This window comes from Neolamprologus brichardi, chromosome 11 (genome assembly GCF_056152115.1).
Source record: "Neolamprologus brichardi isolate AB-2024 chromosome 11, ASM5615211v1, whole genome shotgun sequence".
NCBI classification, from domain to species: domain Eukaryota; kingdom Metazoa; phylum Chordata; class Actinopteri; order Cichliformes; family Cichlidae; genus Neolamprologus; species Neolamprologus brichardi.
In genome coordinates this window covers 4,637,992-4,657,664 of record NC_142114.1, presented here as the reverse complement: position 1 = coordinate 4,657,664, position 19,673 = coordinate 4,637,992, and the positions used below count along the sequence as shown (strand labels likewise).

At 41.9% G+C, this 19,673-nt stretch overlaps 2 protein-coding genes across 8 annotated transcripts in view; both read right to left on the bottom strand.

The window, feature by feature from the left end:
• The window catches only part of LOC102786671 (transmembrane protein 65), a 43,206-nt gene extending 38,097 nt beyond the window's left edge, over positions 1-5,109 (bottom strand). The window contains exons 1-2 of the mRNA XM_006795865.3: positions 4,860-5,109; positions 4,193-4,535 (exon numbers count right to left, since the gene is read on the bottom strand). Coding sequence (XP_006795928.2) covers positions 4,193-4,499 — 307 coding nt within the window. The 5' untranslated portion in view covers positions 4,500-4,535; positions 4,860-5,109. The remainder of the gene's footprint in view (positions 1-4,192; positions 4,536-4,859) is intronic.
• Positions 5,110-6,403: 1,294 nt separating this feature from the next.
• LOC102786982 (protein MTSS 1-like) overlaps positions 6,404-19,673 on the bottom strand; it is a 48,427-nt gene continuing 35,157 nt past the window's right edge. For 2 of the 7 annotated variants that reach the window (XM_006795866.2, XM_006795867.2), the window contains 10 exons: positions 14,937-15,094; positions 14,563-14,670; positions 14,328-14,425; positions 12,712-12,976; positions 11,614-11,727; positions 11,016-11,255; positions 10,624-10,839; positions 9,780-9,939; positions 9,391-9,672; positions 6,404-9,304 (listed from right to left, as the gene is read on the bottom strand). In XM_006795866.2, coding sequence (XP_006795929.2) covers positions 8,838-9,304; positions 9,391-9,672; positions 9,780-9,939; positions 10,624-10,839; positions 11,016-11,255; positions 11,614-11,727; positions 12,712-12,976; positions 14,328-14,425; positions 14,563-14,670; positions 14,937-15,094 — 2,108 coding nt within the window. In that variant the 3' untranslated portion in view covers positions 6,404-8,837. Of the gene's footprint in view, positions 9,305-9,390; positions 9,673-9,779; positions 9,940-10,623; positions 10,840-11,015; positions 11,256-11,613; positions 11,761-12,711; positions 12,977-14,327; positions 14,426-14,562; positions 14,671-14,936; positions 15,095-19,673 lie in introns of all 7 variants that reach the window. The other 5 variants (XM_006795869.2, XM_087848015.1, XM_087848016.1 and 2 more) reach the window with 4 other exon arrangements.

The window sequence follows — 19,673 nt, the reverse complement described above, 5'->3', positions numbered from 1 at the left end:
GCTTCTGTGTCTTCTCACCTCATTCTAGTTTATTTTGAGAGGATTTGGAATTCTAGGATATGTGCCATTTAAATGAAAGCTGAAGATAACCTGCAAGTATCATAATCGTTCAAGAGAAACATGAATCGGTATTACCTTTAAGATTTGATGAGTGGTGAAATAGGTGATTTTCTTCATCTGCAGGCGTATAGATAATAATGTACTTTTGGAGAACAGTAATATCTATCTATCTCTGCAACATTCTCCCTCTTTGAATTTTTATGTATATTTACAGCATATTTTTTGTAATGACTTATTTTTTCTTTTATTTCCTCTTTTAAAGAGACAACAACAGTCCAACAGCTGGTTATTTGCTTCTCCGAAGATGCCAGAGCGAGAAGATGTGGTACAGATGTGACACTTGCACACATTTTTGGTTTATTCTGACTTTTTCTCTAAAGGTTAAACAACTCTGGAGCTGCCCGCAGTGTGTGCATTATCATGGAAATCATTTCTCCATCACCAGCCAGGAGAGTAAACGTAGCTTCCCTGAAAATACGTACATGGCACATACTTTGTTCCACAGTCCTGAGGCTAGTGCAGCATTTCTAATTTTTAAAACCGATATTAATAACAGAGACAAAAAAGCAAGGAGCCTCAACAGAGTTTCTGATATCTAGCTGTAGTTTTGTGACGCTATAATTGTGACTGGCAAAGATTAAAACACGAAGCTATTAAATAAAACATAGAATATTTATTTTAAGAACTGACTCTGCACTTTATTCCCGAGAGGAATATGATGGGTGACAGCAGGGTGCTCCCAGAGAGCTTCGTATGCTGTAAAACCTCATCGCCATCGCTCATGTTTTTCCTCATTCCCAGCCTCTCTTCTCCTGTATTGATCGACCCATTTCTTTCTGTCTCCACTCGTTGCAGATCATCAGCACACCGCCTCCTTCTCATATAAACTTATAATGTCATTGCTACGTTTCACAGAACCCAAGTCATGCCTCAGCGCTACACTTCTGGAGTACAATGGACTAAAAAACAACCATGGTAACCTTCTAACATGGGGAGACATGTTGAGAGATAGGAGACATTATGAACTGTGTATGGTAAACCAGAGGCACCAAAAAGTCCCAGTTTTGATTAAATTCATAACAATTTGAGAAACTCAAGTCTGCCAATGATTAGTTATTATCAAGCAGAACCAGAAGACTTTAGCTTAAAAATGGGAAAAAAATCTATCAAGATTATGTGGTATAATGTGTTGGACATTGACAAAACAATTCTGAATCTAACAAGCAAGATTTGACACTTTCATTCAAACAGTTTCTACAAAAATGTTGCATGAAATCTTTAGGAATTACAGCTATTTTTATACAGAGTCCCTCATTTTCACAGTATAATGAAACTAACATAATTTTAAATATGAAGACTGCCTCTAATACTTGGATGAAAAACACCTTGCAGTCAATAGCGCCTTAAGTCTAGAACCCATGGACATCACTAAATGTCGTTTCCTTCCTTGAGATGTTCTGGCAGGCCTTTACTGCACCCAGCTTCATTTGCTGCTTGTTTGTGGGTCTTTCTGCATAAAGCTTAGATCTTCAGTAACTAGAAAGCATCCTCTGTTGGATTGAGATCAGGTGACTGACTTAGCCACTGAAGAATACCTCATTTCATTGCCTTGACAAACTCAATGGTTGCTTTTGCAGTATGCTCTGGCTCATTACCCATTTATAATGTGAAATGCAGACTGATCGCTTTCACAGCATTTGGATGGATCTGAGCAGAGACTACAGCCCTGTACACGTCACAGTTTCTCCTGCTGCTCCTACTAAAAGTGAAATCAAAAATAAAAACTACTGACCTGGTTACACTGTAAGCAATATGCCCATGTCATACCACTGCTTCCACAAGGTTTGACAGATGATCCAAAGACATTTTTCAGAACTGTGCAAGCTTGTTTAGATATTTTTTGACAAAGTCTAGTCTGGTCTTCTTTTTCTTGAGTGTAACCAGTGGTTTGCACTTTGTTCGCCTCTGTACTCACATTAATAAAAGACTCACTTCCTTGTAAACCTTGACAAGATGAACCTAACTCTTTGAGAGTTGGTTAGATGCCGTTGTTAGATGCCGTTGTTTTCATTTACCATGGAAATAATTCTGTGATCATGCACTTTAGTTGTCTTCTGTAGTCTTTCAGGCATTTTAGTATTGCTAAGCTAGTTAATCGCTCAGTGGGGCGATCGTGGCTCAAGAGTTGGCAGTTCGTCTTGTAACCGGAAGGTTGCTGGTTCGAGCCCCGGTTCGGACAGTCTCGGTCGTTGTGTTCTTGGGCAAGACACTTCACCTACTGTTGATGGCCAGAGGGGCCGATGGTGCGTTATGACAGCCTCGCTTCTGTCAGCCTGCCCCAGGGCAGCTGTGGCTACAACTGTAGCTTGCCTCCACCAGTGTGTGAATGAATAGTGGTATTGTGAAGTGCTTTGGGAGCCTAGAAAAGTGCTATATTAATGCATTCATTCTTTTCAAGTATGAACAACATTGTGATTTAGAAACTTCAGAAGTTATTGCTATCTCTGATAGATGTATTTTGGGTTTTCAGTCCAATGATGTCTTCCCTCACATGCATCAACACTGTCTTTGGGCCTCATGTCTAAAATTTCTGCAAAAAGCTATAAAATACAAATTCAACACTTTGAATCAACTTCATATATCAGACTACAATGGCAGATATTATTCTGCCTCATTTTTCATAACACCGACAGGGAACCGGCCTGACCTGGCTGTGAAACTACTTGTTATTCAGTTGTCCAATTACTTTTGACCCTCTAAAAATAGGCGACAGTTTATAAAAAGTTGATGCAAAATTACTGTTAAACCCCTTAAATTAAAGCTAATAGTCTGCAGTTTAATTTCTGTTGTTTGACTTTAGATTCACAAAAACTGCAAATATGTGTCTTTGTCCAACAAATTGTTGACCTCACTGTATAAGCCTGAGAAAAAAAACATGTTCTCTGACTCAGTCCTCTTTGCTTGGCTGAACATATCAAGCCACTTTTTTTCTGCAACACTTTTTTTGGCAGAAGCACTGTCTCACCCATGAGAGAAGACAAATCACCAGTCCACCAGAGGACCCAAGAGGAAAGTCACTCACACTCATATTCACACTCAAAAGCACTTTGGACTTTCCAGTACAACAAACTTACATGTCTTTGAACTGAGAAGACACGTGTAACAGTTGTGTGACTCAAACACATTGTGGCCTAACTACTAATCGTGGACCATAGAGACTGCAGACAAATGAAATGGGGGTGCCTGTAAAAATGCATTGTGTTTTTTTTAAAGTGTTGGAAAAACAAAGTCAAGGAACACTGAAGCGGCTCTGGCGTATTGTGGTGGCCCAAATGCCAAACCTCTGGTCTAAAAGATACACCTACTGCTGTATTTTGATAGTGGTAGTGCAGGCCGATGCACACTCTGCTATGGCTATTTGATTAGTTCCAGATCTGGAGACTGATGAAAACTGCTGCATTTGACTGAGACTATTTTTATATTCTCTGGATCCTGGAAGAGATCGCTACCATTATCACATAAGAAAGATAATCAATCAGGAAAAAGTCTCAATGTCAACAAGGTTCGTTACATTATAAGAGAGCTTCTTTTTTGGGGGGGTCAAGGTGTCAAAATGCCAAAGTGGGAATTTAGAGATCAGGGGTCAGGAAAGAGTCGGGCCATTTCCTCATGATTAACAGCTCTTCGTAAGGAAGTTATGAAGGATTTATTAGAAGCTGCCAATCCTCCACCATGCTTCAGAAGTGTTAAAATGGGAGTACTGCTTTAAGAACAGCACACTCCTAATTCTACAGGTGACTTCATCCTTTAAGCCAGATGTCAATGGTAATAAAGCTGAAGGCTGAATATTTGTAACCCCAGAGGTAACCCTTGTCATCACACACTGTATCCAGGGATACAGCGATGAATAATAGATGCAACCAAGGCACACCTCCTTTGATCATTAAGACCAAAAACAACTGATATCAAGCAAAACTTAAAAAGAAAGGACGACTTTTTTAAAAAAAAATAGCTGTTACATATGACTAGCATGAACTGTTTCACATAAAGATTCATGCTAAAGCACAGCTTAGGGGGTGGGCGGGTGTCACACTGGACACATATATAAAAGCACATGTAATGCATCACATACCTTGAGCAATAGCTATGGACTCGAACCTGTGCAGCTCTCTGAGCAGACAGGTGCGCTCAGACGGATGAAGGCTATAAATAAACTCCTTGGCTCCTCGGGGTGAGTTGAGGGGCTCCATCGGCTCCTTCAGGGGGTGTGTGCCCAGGTGACACCGCTGCACCACCACGGAGAGCGGGGTCTCCGAGGCGAGCTGCACCGGGGATGCTAGGGCGGGCGTTTGGTGGGTTTTGAGCGCGGCTCCGGTCAGACCAGTCCCGGCTCTGAGAGAGAAGGCAGGCCGCAGGACTCTCCGCAAGCAGGGCAGCATCTCTGAGATGGGGAAGTAGAGCGAAGAGCCGGAAACCTGATGGAGCAGAGCAGGCGACACCAGGCCTGGTTATCACCACTAAACGCGCACTCACCTAAAACCACATGGCGTAAAGATTTATATAATTATTTATCTCCAGTGTGGAACAATCGCGGCAACAGCCATCGCACGATAACATCCTGTACCCTCCACAGACAGCCAGGCTTACTTAACAGGAGCAAGCACCGGCCTGGCAATGATCACCACACTGACCATGTCGACGAATAAATATTGATTAGAGCGGATTGAACGCATTTGCTTGGAAACCTAAAGGTGAAAAAACAGATTCGCCAGTTTTCCAACTTGACTTATCGGACTCACCTCAGTCGATGCTCCGCTGTCCCGTCCAACAACCTCCACAGAAAACCTTGAAAACAGTGAGGTCGCTCCGGCTCATACGCGTTCCTCCTTTAAATCCGGTGGGATTTTGCGAAGCCCAAAACCTTTATAACTAGCTGGGTGTTTATACTTAATCGCATTTTTGCGAGCCCGGAGCCCTGTCGGTGTAACCTCTGGTTGACAGGATAATGTGTGAAGCGGATGGGAGGGCACTTAAGCGGCCAGCCGCCCTGGAAATATTTTCCAATGGCAGCGCCGCTTTCCTCCGTGCGTAGCTGTGACGGCATCGCCACACGCACGTACAGTCAGGACTACACTGACGGTCGGTGTATTCATTTTATGCCACATCATCTCATAAATTATCTTTATTTGCTCACGGTTGTGCGTATTCTCGTGAGGATACATTCTTACTGTGATTTCTATCGCGCATCTTCTGTGGTGTTTATAGCGATAAAGGTCTGTGTTTGTCTCCTGGGTGTGTGCCCATCACTCCGTCTGCTGTTATGCACGTGGAGCATTTGAATTATTCAGCCAGATAAGACAAAACTACCACGACGAAACATGACACCATGTGGAAGTTATTCGTTTTAGAAGAAGCCCGCACCTCAAGGAAAAGTAGTGTCTGTTCCTCATGCTGTTTCTTTTGCTTCCTTTTTTTTTTTTGACTGTTTAAATGAGTTGTCCACTGACTATTTCATTGATAAATATTTCCAGGCCTCTAAAGATGGGTGGAGTAATAAAAAATCCAAGTCGAAGCCTTGAATCAGGTTTGGATGTTTAAACTTGGATAAGGGCGGCCCCTGGTGGCCAAATCAGGGATAACATTCCTATATTATTAATTAGAAATAACTTCTCTTGTTTAGGCACATTTTAATTAGTGCTTTGTGATCCTGCAAAGGTTGGTATTGATCCGACAGCAAGTAGATACAGGATCAGTATTGCCGACACCAATACTTTCAGCCTATAAGTGCACCTTATATAGGGGAGAGCAGATTTATAAGATGAATCATCATCAGTAAAACACTGACTTTTAGTTTCCATAAAAACTAGTGAACAAAACAGAAATCTTTTAACATTTCATGTTTTTTTTTTAAAACTGGGCTTTTTGGACACCTGGGACGTACATGTGCCGATCCCACCCACTAGTATCAATTTGATAGTAATACCTGCTTTGGTATCGATGCCATTTATTTTCAGATTGATCCACCCACCTAATTTTAATCAGTATGTGTTTATAAGGGCAGCACTGTGATTAGCACCGTTGCCTCACAGCAAGAAGGTTTGAATCCACCTTCTGGGTAGGGCCTTTCTGTGTGGAGTCTGCATGTTCTCCGTGGGTTCTCACTGCCATGCCTTCCTCCCACAGTTCACAGACATGCAGTTTGTTGGGTTAGGTTAACTGGTGATTCTGAAATAACTATAAGCGGTGAATGATGTTAACCTTACGACAGATTTCTCTCTCTCTCACACACACACACACAGAGACACACACACGCATACATATTCGAGAAGACACAAAGCCAAAACAAAATTAATATTCTTTATTATATTGCTAAAGCTGTCATAACACAAAAATAACAACATTTTTACCTCCTTAAACAAAATGCATTAAAGCCTGAACTCTACAGGGACAGACTGAGAGGTCAACTCTCTGTGGGGAAGGAAAACAGCTAAAAACTAAACTGGAAAACAGACTTAACTATACTTTAAAACTTTCACAAACTATAAACTTCTTATAGGATATACTGACATTTGGCAAATATAATATTTATATATATTTATGCTAGTAATTTAAATATGGGACTTACAGGTTAATGATACAAGTTTTAAATGAGTGGACGGAGGTTTGCAAGGCGCAATCTGTTTAGCAAACTCCTAGCATGGTTGTTGTCATTCCACTTTCAGTTCAGTCTCCAGAGGGAAAAAATCATCACTTTAAACAATAATTTACAAAAAAAAAAAAAGGTTTTGTCGTTCCCACTCAGATGAAAATGCGCCATTTGGACCGAACTGAAGTGGGTGCAGCTCTGCACAAGACCTGGGCTCGTAATACTGATGAGACTCAAAACCACACCTGCTTGGCATTTTTCTTACAAAAAAACAAAACAAAACCGTGTGCTTTCAAACCATCTTATCTGAATTCATGATGCAAAATATACAGATGTGTGAAATGAGGGACTGACAGCGGGACAGTCGTGAACATTTGACTGAAAACTTTAGACGGCACTGATCGAGGGAACAGCTCTGCCACTCTGATATTTTATAGTAAGTATAAAAATAGAGACGAGTTGAGGAGGAAGACATTTAAAGGATGAGAAATGAAATAAATTAAAATCGTGTGAGATCCTGGACTAACTAAATAATATTTACAATTTCAAACATCCTGTAGTAGCCATGGTCTCACAGTGCTTGAACTGAAATGCAAATCAAATACAGACTGAGTGACACTAACTAGCCTGTTTAGCCTCTGGTCTAATGACGGGCCTAGTATCTCATCTTATATGATGGTTTTTTGCGATTTCCTTGACGATAACATAATCACCTTTGTAAAAACAACCAAAAAAACTAATTTAAAGTGGCAGTTGTAAAAACGTGGTCTGAAGTCTGAAGGACAGAAACATCATGGCGTTAACAAAAATTTCATTTAACTCTGAAATAATGCTTCAGGTTCAATAAAATGTTTAGTTCTCTCTCTCTTTTTAAACAGAGACAGTATATACTTTGAGATTTATTACTGCCGCTGTGAGCAATCAATGCCAAGCAGCTCATACTGTGGTCAATAAATGACAAACAAAGGAAAGAGGTCGTATATTAACACGAGAACCTCTGACAAAGTTTAATCTGCAGCCCATGAACGTGTAGAGATTGCAGATTAAATGAGTCATAAACTGAGGAGAAGTAAACCCAATCCATTTGGAGGCAGTGTGGTATGATGATCCTTATTTCCTGTTAAAAGATGTGGAACTGATTGATTTTGAACGTTTGAACGAGCGATGCCGACACTCCCCGGTAACACAGACGTGCAAAATTATTTAGCCGTGTCAATATGAACCCTTATAAAGACGAACGGGACACAACTTTAGTCTCTCTTAATGTCACAGCGTCAAACATGTGACACTTTAGTCACACCGTAGCCTCCTACGACTCCGAATGCGACACAGTCAATTCCTTTGCTTTTGTTTTGTTTTGTTTAGGAGCTTCCTGTGCTCATGGCGTCTCTGAGTATCGATGCATACTGCATTTAAGTCTTTGAACTGTGACTGGAAGCTCAGCACCTATGAACAGCCATCAGGGCGTGCCTCCAAATAAGCACTGATGCAGGTCAGGAGTTGCCAAAAATGGAGCCATCAAAGGCCAGCCGCTGAAGCTGTTACTGTTATAGAGCACTTTAATAGCGCTCTCTCGAGGGCGTGTCGTACCTGCAGAGGTTATTGCCAAGTCATCAACAGTAAGAATGCTGATCCCACCGCAACAGTACAGTGCACTCCCAAAACACTGAGTCTGTGTACACATAATATACAGTACTTTTTTTTTCCACTCAGAGGAGACGTAAGTATTGTGTGAATGTGTGAAAATAATGAGCGATCAGTGTGGTGCTACTTATTAACAAAAACATGCTGTTTTATGCTGCTCTTTTACATCTGTGGGCCTGCAATTACAGCTTATAGAAGGATTAGCACAAATGGCCTCATCCAGAGTGAGTTATTAACCTGGCTTTATATCATTTCTAGGCAACGTAAGCCCAATAAGACAACTGCTTTTTGAGTGATTGTAAATGGGGGCTGTAGTAGGAGGTTCTCACAGGTGACGAAAGCCAGCAGATACAACTGATATTGCAATGTGTTATAAGAAGCATTTTAAGTTTACACATTGCACTTCTTATCTGCAACGTTCCTTTTTCCTAAAGCTTTTGACCTAATTTACAAATGAGGTCACACGTCTCCTGCGACCTTTGCCGAATCACGCGATGCGTGGTGCAGAGCGATCGTTGGTGAAGGTTCTCTTGAGCTTGACCCCTTTGCGGATGGCGATCAGCATGTCTCCTTCTTCTTGCTCTCCTGAATCATCTCCTCCTCCCTCCTGTCTCATCTCACTCTGAAGGTGCTGCTGGCTCACATAGTTGGGTAGATTGGGAGGGTTGGTTGTGGCCTGACCGCTCCAGGACGCCATGGGTAGCGTGCCGGGATCCTCCTCTCCTCCAAATGTTGGAGAACTGGGGGATTCTTCTCTGCCTCCCATCTCCTCGCCTCTGTTCCCATTAACAGCTCCTGGCATATCAGGCACCGTGGGGATCTTTACAGGAACGACAGGAGTGCGAATGGGAATGGGGCCTGTACCTGTAACGGAGCCCGAACGGCGTCCAGGTTTTGATGAAGGCGTGCGGCGGATTGTGGCAACTCCAGGGGTCACAATAACTGGACCGTGGCCTGTAGAAATGGGAAGAGAGGCATTTTGGGAACTGATGGTCATGATATTTTATCACCAACATTAAGAAAGTGGCCAAAACAGTTACCTGTAGGTGTAGGAGGATACTGTGTAGTAGGAGTAGATGGATAAGCGCCTGTGTGGATTGGTGTGGCGGGATAAGGCCCCGTGTGGTAGGCCCCCGGGCCAGGATAAGGTACCTGACTGCTGGGTAGCCCCGCTGTGGAGGCTGGGCGTTTGGCCTGGAACATACGTCTGTAGGACTGAGTGATATCACTGTTTCTGGGGATGGTGGAGGACTTATCAAAGTCAGACTGCTGCTGCTCAGACTCTGGGTCTCCAGCCATTGAGAAGTAGTCGTAGTCTGATACTGGAACGAAACAAATAAAGAAATAAGCAGTGTGTGCACCCAGCCACGTGACGTATGATATGATGCTAGCAAGTTAAAAAGAAGCAGAGAACTGGTGAGTGTGCTACCTTGTGACGGTATAGTATCCTCAGAGCAGCAGGGTGTGTTGGTCTGTGTGCTGTAGCCACTGGAGCACTGGATAGAGTCTCTACTGGACCTCTGGGTGTCCAGTTCCAGACCTCTGGATAAGGCCAGAGCCAGATCATCCTGGGCCTCGATATCCCCGGCCTGGAGAAAACCAGATGCAATCAACCAACAAAAAGAAAGAAAAAACAAAACATTTAGTAACAATCTGAATGTTTGCCTGGAACCAGTCAGGTACAATTCATTAAAGTCATTAGATTCAACCCATTAAAGTCATTAAATGGGGACATTAGTGGTGGGAGGCTATTCATAATCGAAATCCCAGAACAAAAACATTGGTCTGCAAGTAGTTTAACGTGGGTTCACCTGAAAGTCAAGTATCACAGTTGGCAATACACACAGACTGATCTCCGTTTACAGACTTCACGAGTTAGTAGCAGTAAGATAGAAATGAATCACAGAGGAACTTTAATTTGGCTAGCAAATGACCACAGCTTTTAAGCATTAGGGAGGGATGTAAGCAGAAATCATGTGGTGCTTCTCGGCATAAAAAGCCATGAAAAATTGAGAAGAAATTAATTGAAGTTAATTAACAATTTATGGAGAGCATTCATGTAAAGTAGACCAGTAAATTTCTCACCAGTTGCTATTATTAACAGTATACAGCTAAACAGTAAGGAGTGCAAATGAGATTCCTTAATTAGGAAAAACGTGTTACAGAGAGACCAAAAAACCAAAAGAACATTTGGCTGAAGCCTCACTGGCTAACTAACAGCATGCTTGTTTAATCAGTTAACAAAAAGAGGGAGACAGAGACAAGAAACTGACCCTGACAGCCGCAGGTGTGTTCCTGTTCTTGTCTTGCACTAATGCTGATTGGCTTGGTGTTTGCAATGCAGCTGGAGCTGCGGTCTGGGCAGAGGGCGGGCTATTATCACAGTTCATACTCCCATTACTGTCCACCACAGCTGGACTCTCCTTGTCTTTCTTTCTCCGTAACGTGTTGACCATAGGCTGGTCATAAGGCCCAGGCTTCGCCCAGTCCTGTTTAAAAACGAGATGCAGATGTCAGTGTTTGTTGTTCATACTACATTTTTGGACTCAACTAAAGTAGGTAAACAAAATAAAGAAAACCCAAATAATTCACTGAATGTGTGTTCAAACTGTAGACAAGGAGGATGGAAATATGTCGATCGTCAACTCAGAGGAGATGGACAAACCTTCCAGCTGGGGACTCGTGATGAAGGCATCATGGGGGAACCCAATGTGCAGTAGGGAGGGTAGTCTGGCAGCAAGGCCGATGCAGGACGTGACCATGAACGAGTGGGGCAGGAGGTGGAGGTTGAGGAGGAGGGAGGGAAGAAGGGGAAGGCAGTGTTTGACACTGAGCCCAAACTGCCCCCGTTGCTATGCAGGTAGGGGGAGCTGGCTGGGCTGTAGTGGTCGAAACCATTGGACAACTGTTTGTGTGCATGCCGATGAGGAGGAGGGATGAGAACAGAAAGAAGACAAGCAAACAAATGCGTAATGGGATAAATCATTTAAATGATAAAACAGTGGAAAATAAAAACAAAACATAACTGAGGATAACTCAAGTACAGGAAACACAAAAAATATACTAATCGAATCAACACAGAAGAAAGGAACTGCTCACGAATGCTGAAATGAATGAAAACTGGAGATGCACATACAGCATACAGAGTACCTTTGCACTACACTGAATCGATGGCATACACACCCGGGTTTAGAGTTTAGTATGAGGAAAGCATGTTGCGTGTGTAAAGCTTATAAGATTCATTGTGGATGAGTGTTTATCACCTTGTCAGTAGAGGGCTGAGGTGCAGTAGTATCTGCTAGTGAAGAAGGGCTGCTGCAGTCACTATGCAGCAGCCCTGTCTCTGACATCTCAGAGGGGCTGGAAGTGGGACAAGCCTGGGACAGCGAGGGCAGCGGCAAACAGGCAGTGACACGAGACCAGAAGGAGAGAGGAGCGGTAAAAGGAGGAGGGAGACATCACAGACGGACGTTTAAAAGGAAAGAATCAAAAGATAGACATGTCAGCAGGTAGCGAGATAGAAGCAGTTTGTTAAGAAAGCAGAGGCGACTTTTTCACTGTTCTCAGCAGTTAGTGCAGTGCACAGCCGAATGACTGCAGAAGAGGTGCACTGGGAGTCAAACCAGCATTAAATGCATGGACATCAGCAGTGCGAGGTTGAGTGCTGGAGGCTGGAAACACAAAGTTCCTTGTGATGTGTAAAGTGCGAGCTGTGAGGCCGTTCTCTTTCAAACTCTTTCAGCTACTGTAACTACACCAAGAAAGAGGCATCGAGGAGGCTGATTCCCAGGACTGTACTGTAAATGGGTCAGAGTTAGACTTGCCAAACCACATTCAGTGCATCATAAAAACTTGGAGCCTAACTCTACCAATGTGTTCTGGACAGGGGAACTCTGGTTGCTGGCATGCCAAGACAACATCAACTAGTGCAGCTGCTCTCAGTGCTGATCTCCAACCGCGGAGCCCGCACAGACGATCCCTTGGACTACCTCGCAGACGATTAGATAAAAGTGACAGACTCAGACCTGCTGATAGAGACATGCTCTTAGCGACTGTAAAACATAATGTTGATGCTCTAACATGCAATTTTGCTGTAATTCATTTAATGAAAATACAATACACACCGCAGTCTGTCACAGCGGTTGACTTTTTAATAGCAGGATGGGCCTGACCCGTTTTGCCCCGGGCTAGAATGGAGGCAGACTAATTTCCTTCACATTTATGCTATAATAATAGCAGTGAAATGACTTCACCATGATCACACACACACTAACTGCTGCCAGCTAACTGTCTCTCATCGTCTTGAGAGAGTTGGATCCAAAATTATGGTCAAGTGTGGGTATCTGAGGCCTTTTTCTTACCTTTTTTTCAGCTGGCAGTGGCGAGGACGACTTGGATAATGTGTACTGGTCTTGTGATGAAGAAATGAAGCCCGAGTCGTGGGAGGAGATGCTAGGAAGCCGAGCTGGGGTCTGCTGGGGTAGCGTGGAGCTGCGGTATCGATGGCGAGGGTGATGGTGGTGGAAGAGGTGGTGTGAGGAAGAGGAGGAAGAAGAGGAGGAAGGAGAATGAGAGTGAGAGCCACTGGATCCCCTGGAGTCACTACTGTTAACGCTGTTCAGACTACTGTGAAAGGGGAAGGAGCAAGCGATGAGGGTAAAGAGAATCAAGTGCACCCAAAGGCAGATTGGGTTGAAGGAGGGGGGATGATTGGGTAAGGAGGAGATAAAAGTAGACATAAAGGCAAAGGTTTGGGGGTGGGGGAGTGGAAAAGACATGGTGGGAAACAATTAAAACACCACACCAAGATGCAGCAGGCAGTGAATTAGGCCAATCCCCTCAAAAACAACAACACAAACCAACTCAAGGCGACTGAAATCATAGATGGCAATAATTGCAGGCAGGATTTGTGCAAGCTTTTTGTAAATATTCACAGGAAAAAATCATGAAAAACAAAAAAAACAGCATAAACAGTGGGTCTTAATTACTCCGTGACTTCTAAATTAAAAGATCTGTCCTACTATAAATGCAGCGTGAAGCAAATTATGACGATGAAACGACTCTATGCAAATCAAATCTATAACCAGCTCAAGCTGCTAGTGCTGTACTATGATGCACCATCTGATAAAATGTGTATGCATTAACCAAGTCGCCAAAATCTCAGATGAAAATGATATACTTGCAAAAGCCTTAAGAAACAGGAGGAAAAGCAGCAATTTTTGTTTTTGGCCTCAAAGTCTTGCATTGTTACCATATAGCAGTCAATCATAATCTAACATGTAATTTAAAGTTTTGGTCCAATCATCACACCCACAACCCTGAAATAGATTTTAGCACATTTAAAAAAAAGACGTAAAGCAATACACAACCCAGGCATTAGACTTATTTCCTTAAACCAGAACAGCTCTGGAAAACGAATCATTGGAAGATACACAAAAGCAGTGAGGACAGAGTAAAGACGACAAGATCTGAACAGCTAAAAATCATTAGCTGCTTCCTTTTGTCAATTCTCCTTCATCTTTCTTAACACTTTTCACCAAATAGTTATACCAAAACATATCTTTAGCATATCTTCTGCAAAGTATTGCAGATAATTTTGGCCACTAGGTGGCAGACAAAGTTTAAACAAAGCCAGTAAATCATTTACTCCTACTTTAAAATCTCTTTAAATTGATATCAGCTATCTTCCTAGCAGATTCACAAGCACTGATATGGTTAAAATGACCATTTTGCATATTTTAGTAGATCTTGCAAAGCATATGCGGGACCCTGTTATAAAACTGTGGAATTCTAACTTGACGAAACACTGTAATGCAGTTCCATTTCTCTTATCCATTTATGGAAACTGGTCACAAAAATGGCACAATGAAATTTTACTTTAATTTAATTTTAAGTAAAGTGAATTTCAAAAGTTTTATGGGTGTAGATTCATGTGTGCTTATAAAACTATGCCCCTCTTTCACTTATTTGAGCCTACCTGCACATGCTAGACTTCCTGGACATGGTGGTGCTGGGGGATGAGGGCGGAGTTTGATATGACCAACCATAGTCTGAGCCCTTCAAGTCCAAGATCACCTGAAATGGACAAAATTATTAGCTGTTTTTTTTTCAGAGTTGAGAAAAAAAGGTAGTGAACAGAATTTTTTTTTTAAAAAAGCACAAAAATATGACACATATAATGAGTACTTTATCTTTTTAATGTTTTTCCTCACCTGTTCACTCGCAGGGGGAAGCTTGTGTGGGTCTGAGGTCAAGGCTTTGAGGTCCTCAGAGATGGTCTGGAGATGGGTAACCTCTCCCAACATGGAAATCTCCTCATCCTACAAGGACAGGACATGTAGACAAGATGATTACGCCTAATCAGGTTACACACCAGTAAGAAGAGTCATTACATTTCAGGGTTTAAAGTAAAAAAAAAAAAAAGCTTACACTTCAGTGTCTTAAAGAAAAAGAAAGTTCAACGTTTTCTATCCAGTGTGTGGGATGTAAAAAGCACAGAGCCTGTGGAGCTAATACATTTTTCTGTTGCTCTCTCTGAGTGGTTACCCAAGGCCCATTTCTCTTTCCTCTCCCCCGCTGCACTCACCACTATAGGCCGCAGCATGGCTACAAAACAGCAAAATCTCTGTCTCTCCTCTATAAGAGCCTTCCTCAGGGCCTGCTTCTCCGTCTCTTCCAGCAGAATGTATTTGTCACTGACATCCTGCATGGCGCTGTCCAGCTGTGGCTGGATATCACCACGACCTTGGAGGGGGAAGAAAAAAGAAAAACAGGGGAGAAAGAAGAATCTACGTCAATAGAGGAACATAAAAATGAGATCAGATATGTGATCAAATTGACAGGTTAAGTATGAAAACAATACTTTTTACCTTTGTAATTCCTTCACAGCACAGATATTAAACAACAGTTACCCTAGTGTGAGGCGCATGAATAATCACTACTTCTCTTTGGTGTTAGCTTGGTGCTAGCAACTTGTACTGCTCTGCATGTTGTTCATTGAGGTGGACATTGCTGTTGTAAAAGCTACTGTTTGAATTTCTTAACTACTCCACACGGCTCCTTGTAAAGAGCCACTCTTGTCCCTGGAGCTTCCCATCTTTTGATCAGAAGTGGAAAAACAAGTTATCAACCTTAGGCTGAGCTTTCGCACGTCTTGGAAAGCTTCCCATATGTTATGATAAGATAAAATGGCACTCGCTTCCATCTATCTTTCCACTACCGTTTGTCGATTCCTGTGAATTCCTGGAATGTGTTAAGAGAGAGAGAGAGAGACACTGTGTGCATCAGCTTTCATAATCACAAGAGTCCGGGGTATTGACACAACCATCTGGTCCTTGTGCTGCGTTTTAATATGCATGTATAAATCCAGGAATGTCTGAGGACGTTTGCAGTCCCAAAGGTTATAGTGTCATTCAGCACTTTCAGATTCTGTGTTTAGAAATTGCATTTAGTGTATGATTTTAAGAGAGGATACCCTGAAGTCAAATCAAATCCTCCTGAATTCCCTGAGGCAGCAGGAAAGCTGACGACTACCCGACACTGTGCTTCAAAGGCACTTAAATTACACTTATACGCAAACGTATATACACACACGCACAGAGTTTTAACTTTGATAATCAAGGTTAAGCATACACTTGCAACGTGAACAAGGTCTGTGGTCTCTTTGTCTACTCTTGTGTCTGGGCAAAGATCTTTTGTTGACGTTTCATGTGAGGCCCTTTATCATGCAAATAGATACCAGAGAAAACGCAGAGATGGAGTTACACAGGTAAATCATCCTCATCTCAAATGTAAAACACACTGTAAGCATGTGCATGTCATCCTGAGGACAAACAAGCTTGTTCCTCGTGGACGTGTCCATGTGTGGTCTATGCATGTTTAACAGGATAAAGCAGCAGGAAGATACATTTTTATAATTAACAGTGACTTGCAGAACACACAAATACCAGCACACGAACACTACAAATCTAAATATCACGGGGCAGTCTGGGTCTGTAATGACTGTGTACAAAAAACAAGAGACAAGACAAAAGAAGCTTCAATATGAAGGGAATCCATTTACCAAGTTTAGCGGGTGAGTTTGACACTGGACTCTGAGGAATGTGAGCTGTGTGTGTCTTTATGGCAGCTAAAAAGTAAATTGACTGTAAAAGCTGGACTGGAAAGTCCAGATTGAAGTATACATTTTCAGTCTCATATAGATCCAAATGCAACTTCTGAGGCAACCCAGGGTACAATTATAACATGCAAGGGTTTGTGGAGAGCTGGCTATGTGAGCAAACTTTAGAGGGCTAAGACAGACCTCACTCATTAGTCTGGTTTCCATTGCAGGACTGAACTCATTATAGGGAAAATCGTATCCCTCCTTTAAGGCAAAAGACAAGGAGGGATGTAATCAGTGCCGTGTGTCTGTCACTTCGGTATAAGATGCAAAAACTACAAAACCAAATTTCATGAATTGTAGTGGAGTGATGGAGCGCAGGCACAGGAAGACCCCCTTACAGTCTGGTATGACTCCAAACAGCTATTTGAAAACAATGTCGAGCTCTCTTAAATAAAAGTTTAAGTTATTATGATGCTTTATGTAAAATCGTGCATCTGTAAGGTTGTAAGTACTGGCAATATTTGAATCCAAAAAATGTAAACTCTAATGGGAAAAATTCCTTTACATGCCATGATCGCAAATGATGCTCTGAGCGAATGTACGCTCTCTTATTAATACTCATTTATATGCAGTATGTCAGACAAAGTTAAAAAAAATGTTCTTAACATTTTGTATCAATGTTTTCCTTCACTCGGTTTTGGGACTAAGTCCACGCTAGGTCTCAGTTGGCCTCGGCGTAGAAGAATAGCATTTCAACCCCCAAAGCCTGTGGTGTCTCCTCAGCACGCTGAATTCTGGTTTTCTTTACTTTAAGCATTGGCAGACGCTTTTCTCAACAAAACCGATGTGGTTTTGGAAAGACGCTACTGTAAGTTGACGTACTTTGTCTGAAACAGATGGAAAGCCAAATATTTTCTTTGTTGCTGCTTTTTAGAGCTCGTGAGTAGCTCGAGTAGTGCTTCTAATTCTGCTTCTGTTAACGGTCGAGGCTCTTAAAAGGCAGCTGATCCCTTTACTCGCTCGATTACATCAACAGTGTAAAAGTTGCAATGTACTAATTGGTTTATGAGTTTAGCCTCTTTAAAGTCAAGTATGAGGCAAACATGCTTATTTACAATAGCGTGTACTGACTAAACCCCCAAACAGGTACTTGTTAATAACCTGCTTATACTATTCAACCAGAGGCCATATCTGTTACTTAACAACATCAGAGACTTAATAAAGATACTACAATTGACATAAATGACTTAAATACTCAGACACAGGGACTCAAGTGTATGGAGCGGCCATGAAATGACAGTTTTGGTAAGAAGAAGTGGTGTTAGTGTTGGTTACACATTGGGTTTGTCTGCATTCCTAGTCTCTGAGCAGCTATGTGGATGACAAGGTTTTGATAGCTACCTTCTATTTCCCTTCAACTGCAGAAAACCACCAAGGTATAATAAAGATCTGTGGTCACTGACCGCACATTACAATCTACTTCACCGCCATTTTTAATGTTCAATCAGACAATTGGTGCTGTAAGAGAAAAGGAGAGACGGTCAAATAATGTGACTGTACAGAATTCATAGGATATATGAACAAATAGCAATTGTAGCATTAGGTACACTGGTTATGTTTAAGTGCTTATTAATGCAAAAATCTATTCAGCCAATCATATGGCAGCAACTCAATGCGTTTAAGCATGAGGACATGTTTAAGATGACTTGCTGAAGTTCAAACGGAGCATCGGATTGGAGAAGAAAGGTGATTTAAGTGACTCTGACATGACATGATTGTTGGTGCCTGAAAGGCTGGTCTAGGTATTTCAGAAACAGAATCTGGGGTAAACAATATTAGCGATCCATCTTGCCTAATATCAGCGGTTTAGACTGGTGGTGGTATAATGGTTAATGGTGTGGCACACTTTGGGCCTTTTTGCACAAACTGAGCATGAAACTGACTGTTCCCTGATCCCTTTATGACCACAGTGTACTCATCTCCTGATGGCTGCTTCCAGCAGGATAACACACCATGCCACAAAGCTCAAATCATCTCAAACGGATTTCTTGAACATGACAACGAGTTCACAGTACTCAAACAGCACAGTCACCAGATCTAAATCTAATAGAGCACCTTAGGATTGTGGTGAAATGGGATGTTCTCATCATGGATGTGCAACCAACAAATGTGTGTGATGTTATCAAGTATGAACGCCATGAGGAATCAGAGGAATTGGCCAGTGTTCCTTTTATTAGCAAGGCTAGCTTGTGCAAATGACTGCAGAGAGCTCTTTTAGGTTAAAAGTAAACCTAAATCACCCTAAAGATTCAAGAATTCAGCTTTTTTCTTTTCAGTTGTTTTGAGTTGTTTGAATCAGGTGGTTGAAGTAGCCCCCATTCGATTCACATGTAGATACATGTGCACACCCAAATGACATTAACTGCTTCAGCTTTCACGAGGGCAATGATTACATTAGGTTGCAGTCACAGGCTGTTTCTTAGAATGGCCAGGGTCTCAGGTCAGAAAAACACCCTCACAAGACACATATCAAACATCAGATATCGACTGACCAACACAAGCAGACAGATGGTGTCTTACATCTGATAGCAAATGGAGCAGTCTTCTTTCAGTGTAGCATATTAGAATCTACTAACCTACTGCTTTGCATTTTATTTAAAGATCTGTTTGTGCTGCTATCAGTCAGGTTTAAAGAAGCAAAGCTAGTTACGATTGTCTTTGCTCACATCAGTGTGGAAGTCTCCAAAATGCCTAAATAGAAGATGTCTATATACAAATAGCAATCAATTTGGAATTAGTATGAAATATTAAAGGGTGGTTAGATTCAGCTGTTTATAAAAAACATCACTTCGGCTGTTTCTGTAGTTATGCTAGGACAAACAACAAGTTAAACCGCCTGTAAATGTGGTTAAAGTTAAGGTGATTATCAACACGGGTCCTCAAATCTGGAACTACAGACCATGAATATATAAACAAATAAAGAGAAGGTAAATGAAGCATCTACATAAAGTGGGAATCCTGGTTTCTCCACCCCTGAGGAAAAAACAACAACAACATGCCAATATGTTGTGGCAACCATCGAGTGTAAACAAGAGTTGCCTCACCTGTAGAAAAGAAAAATGAGCATGCAAATAACTGGAAGCATTTACACACATTAAAATTTGCATACAAAGATCCATGGTACCCATTTCACAAGACAACCAAGATGCTCGGTTAAGC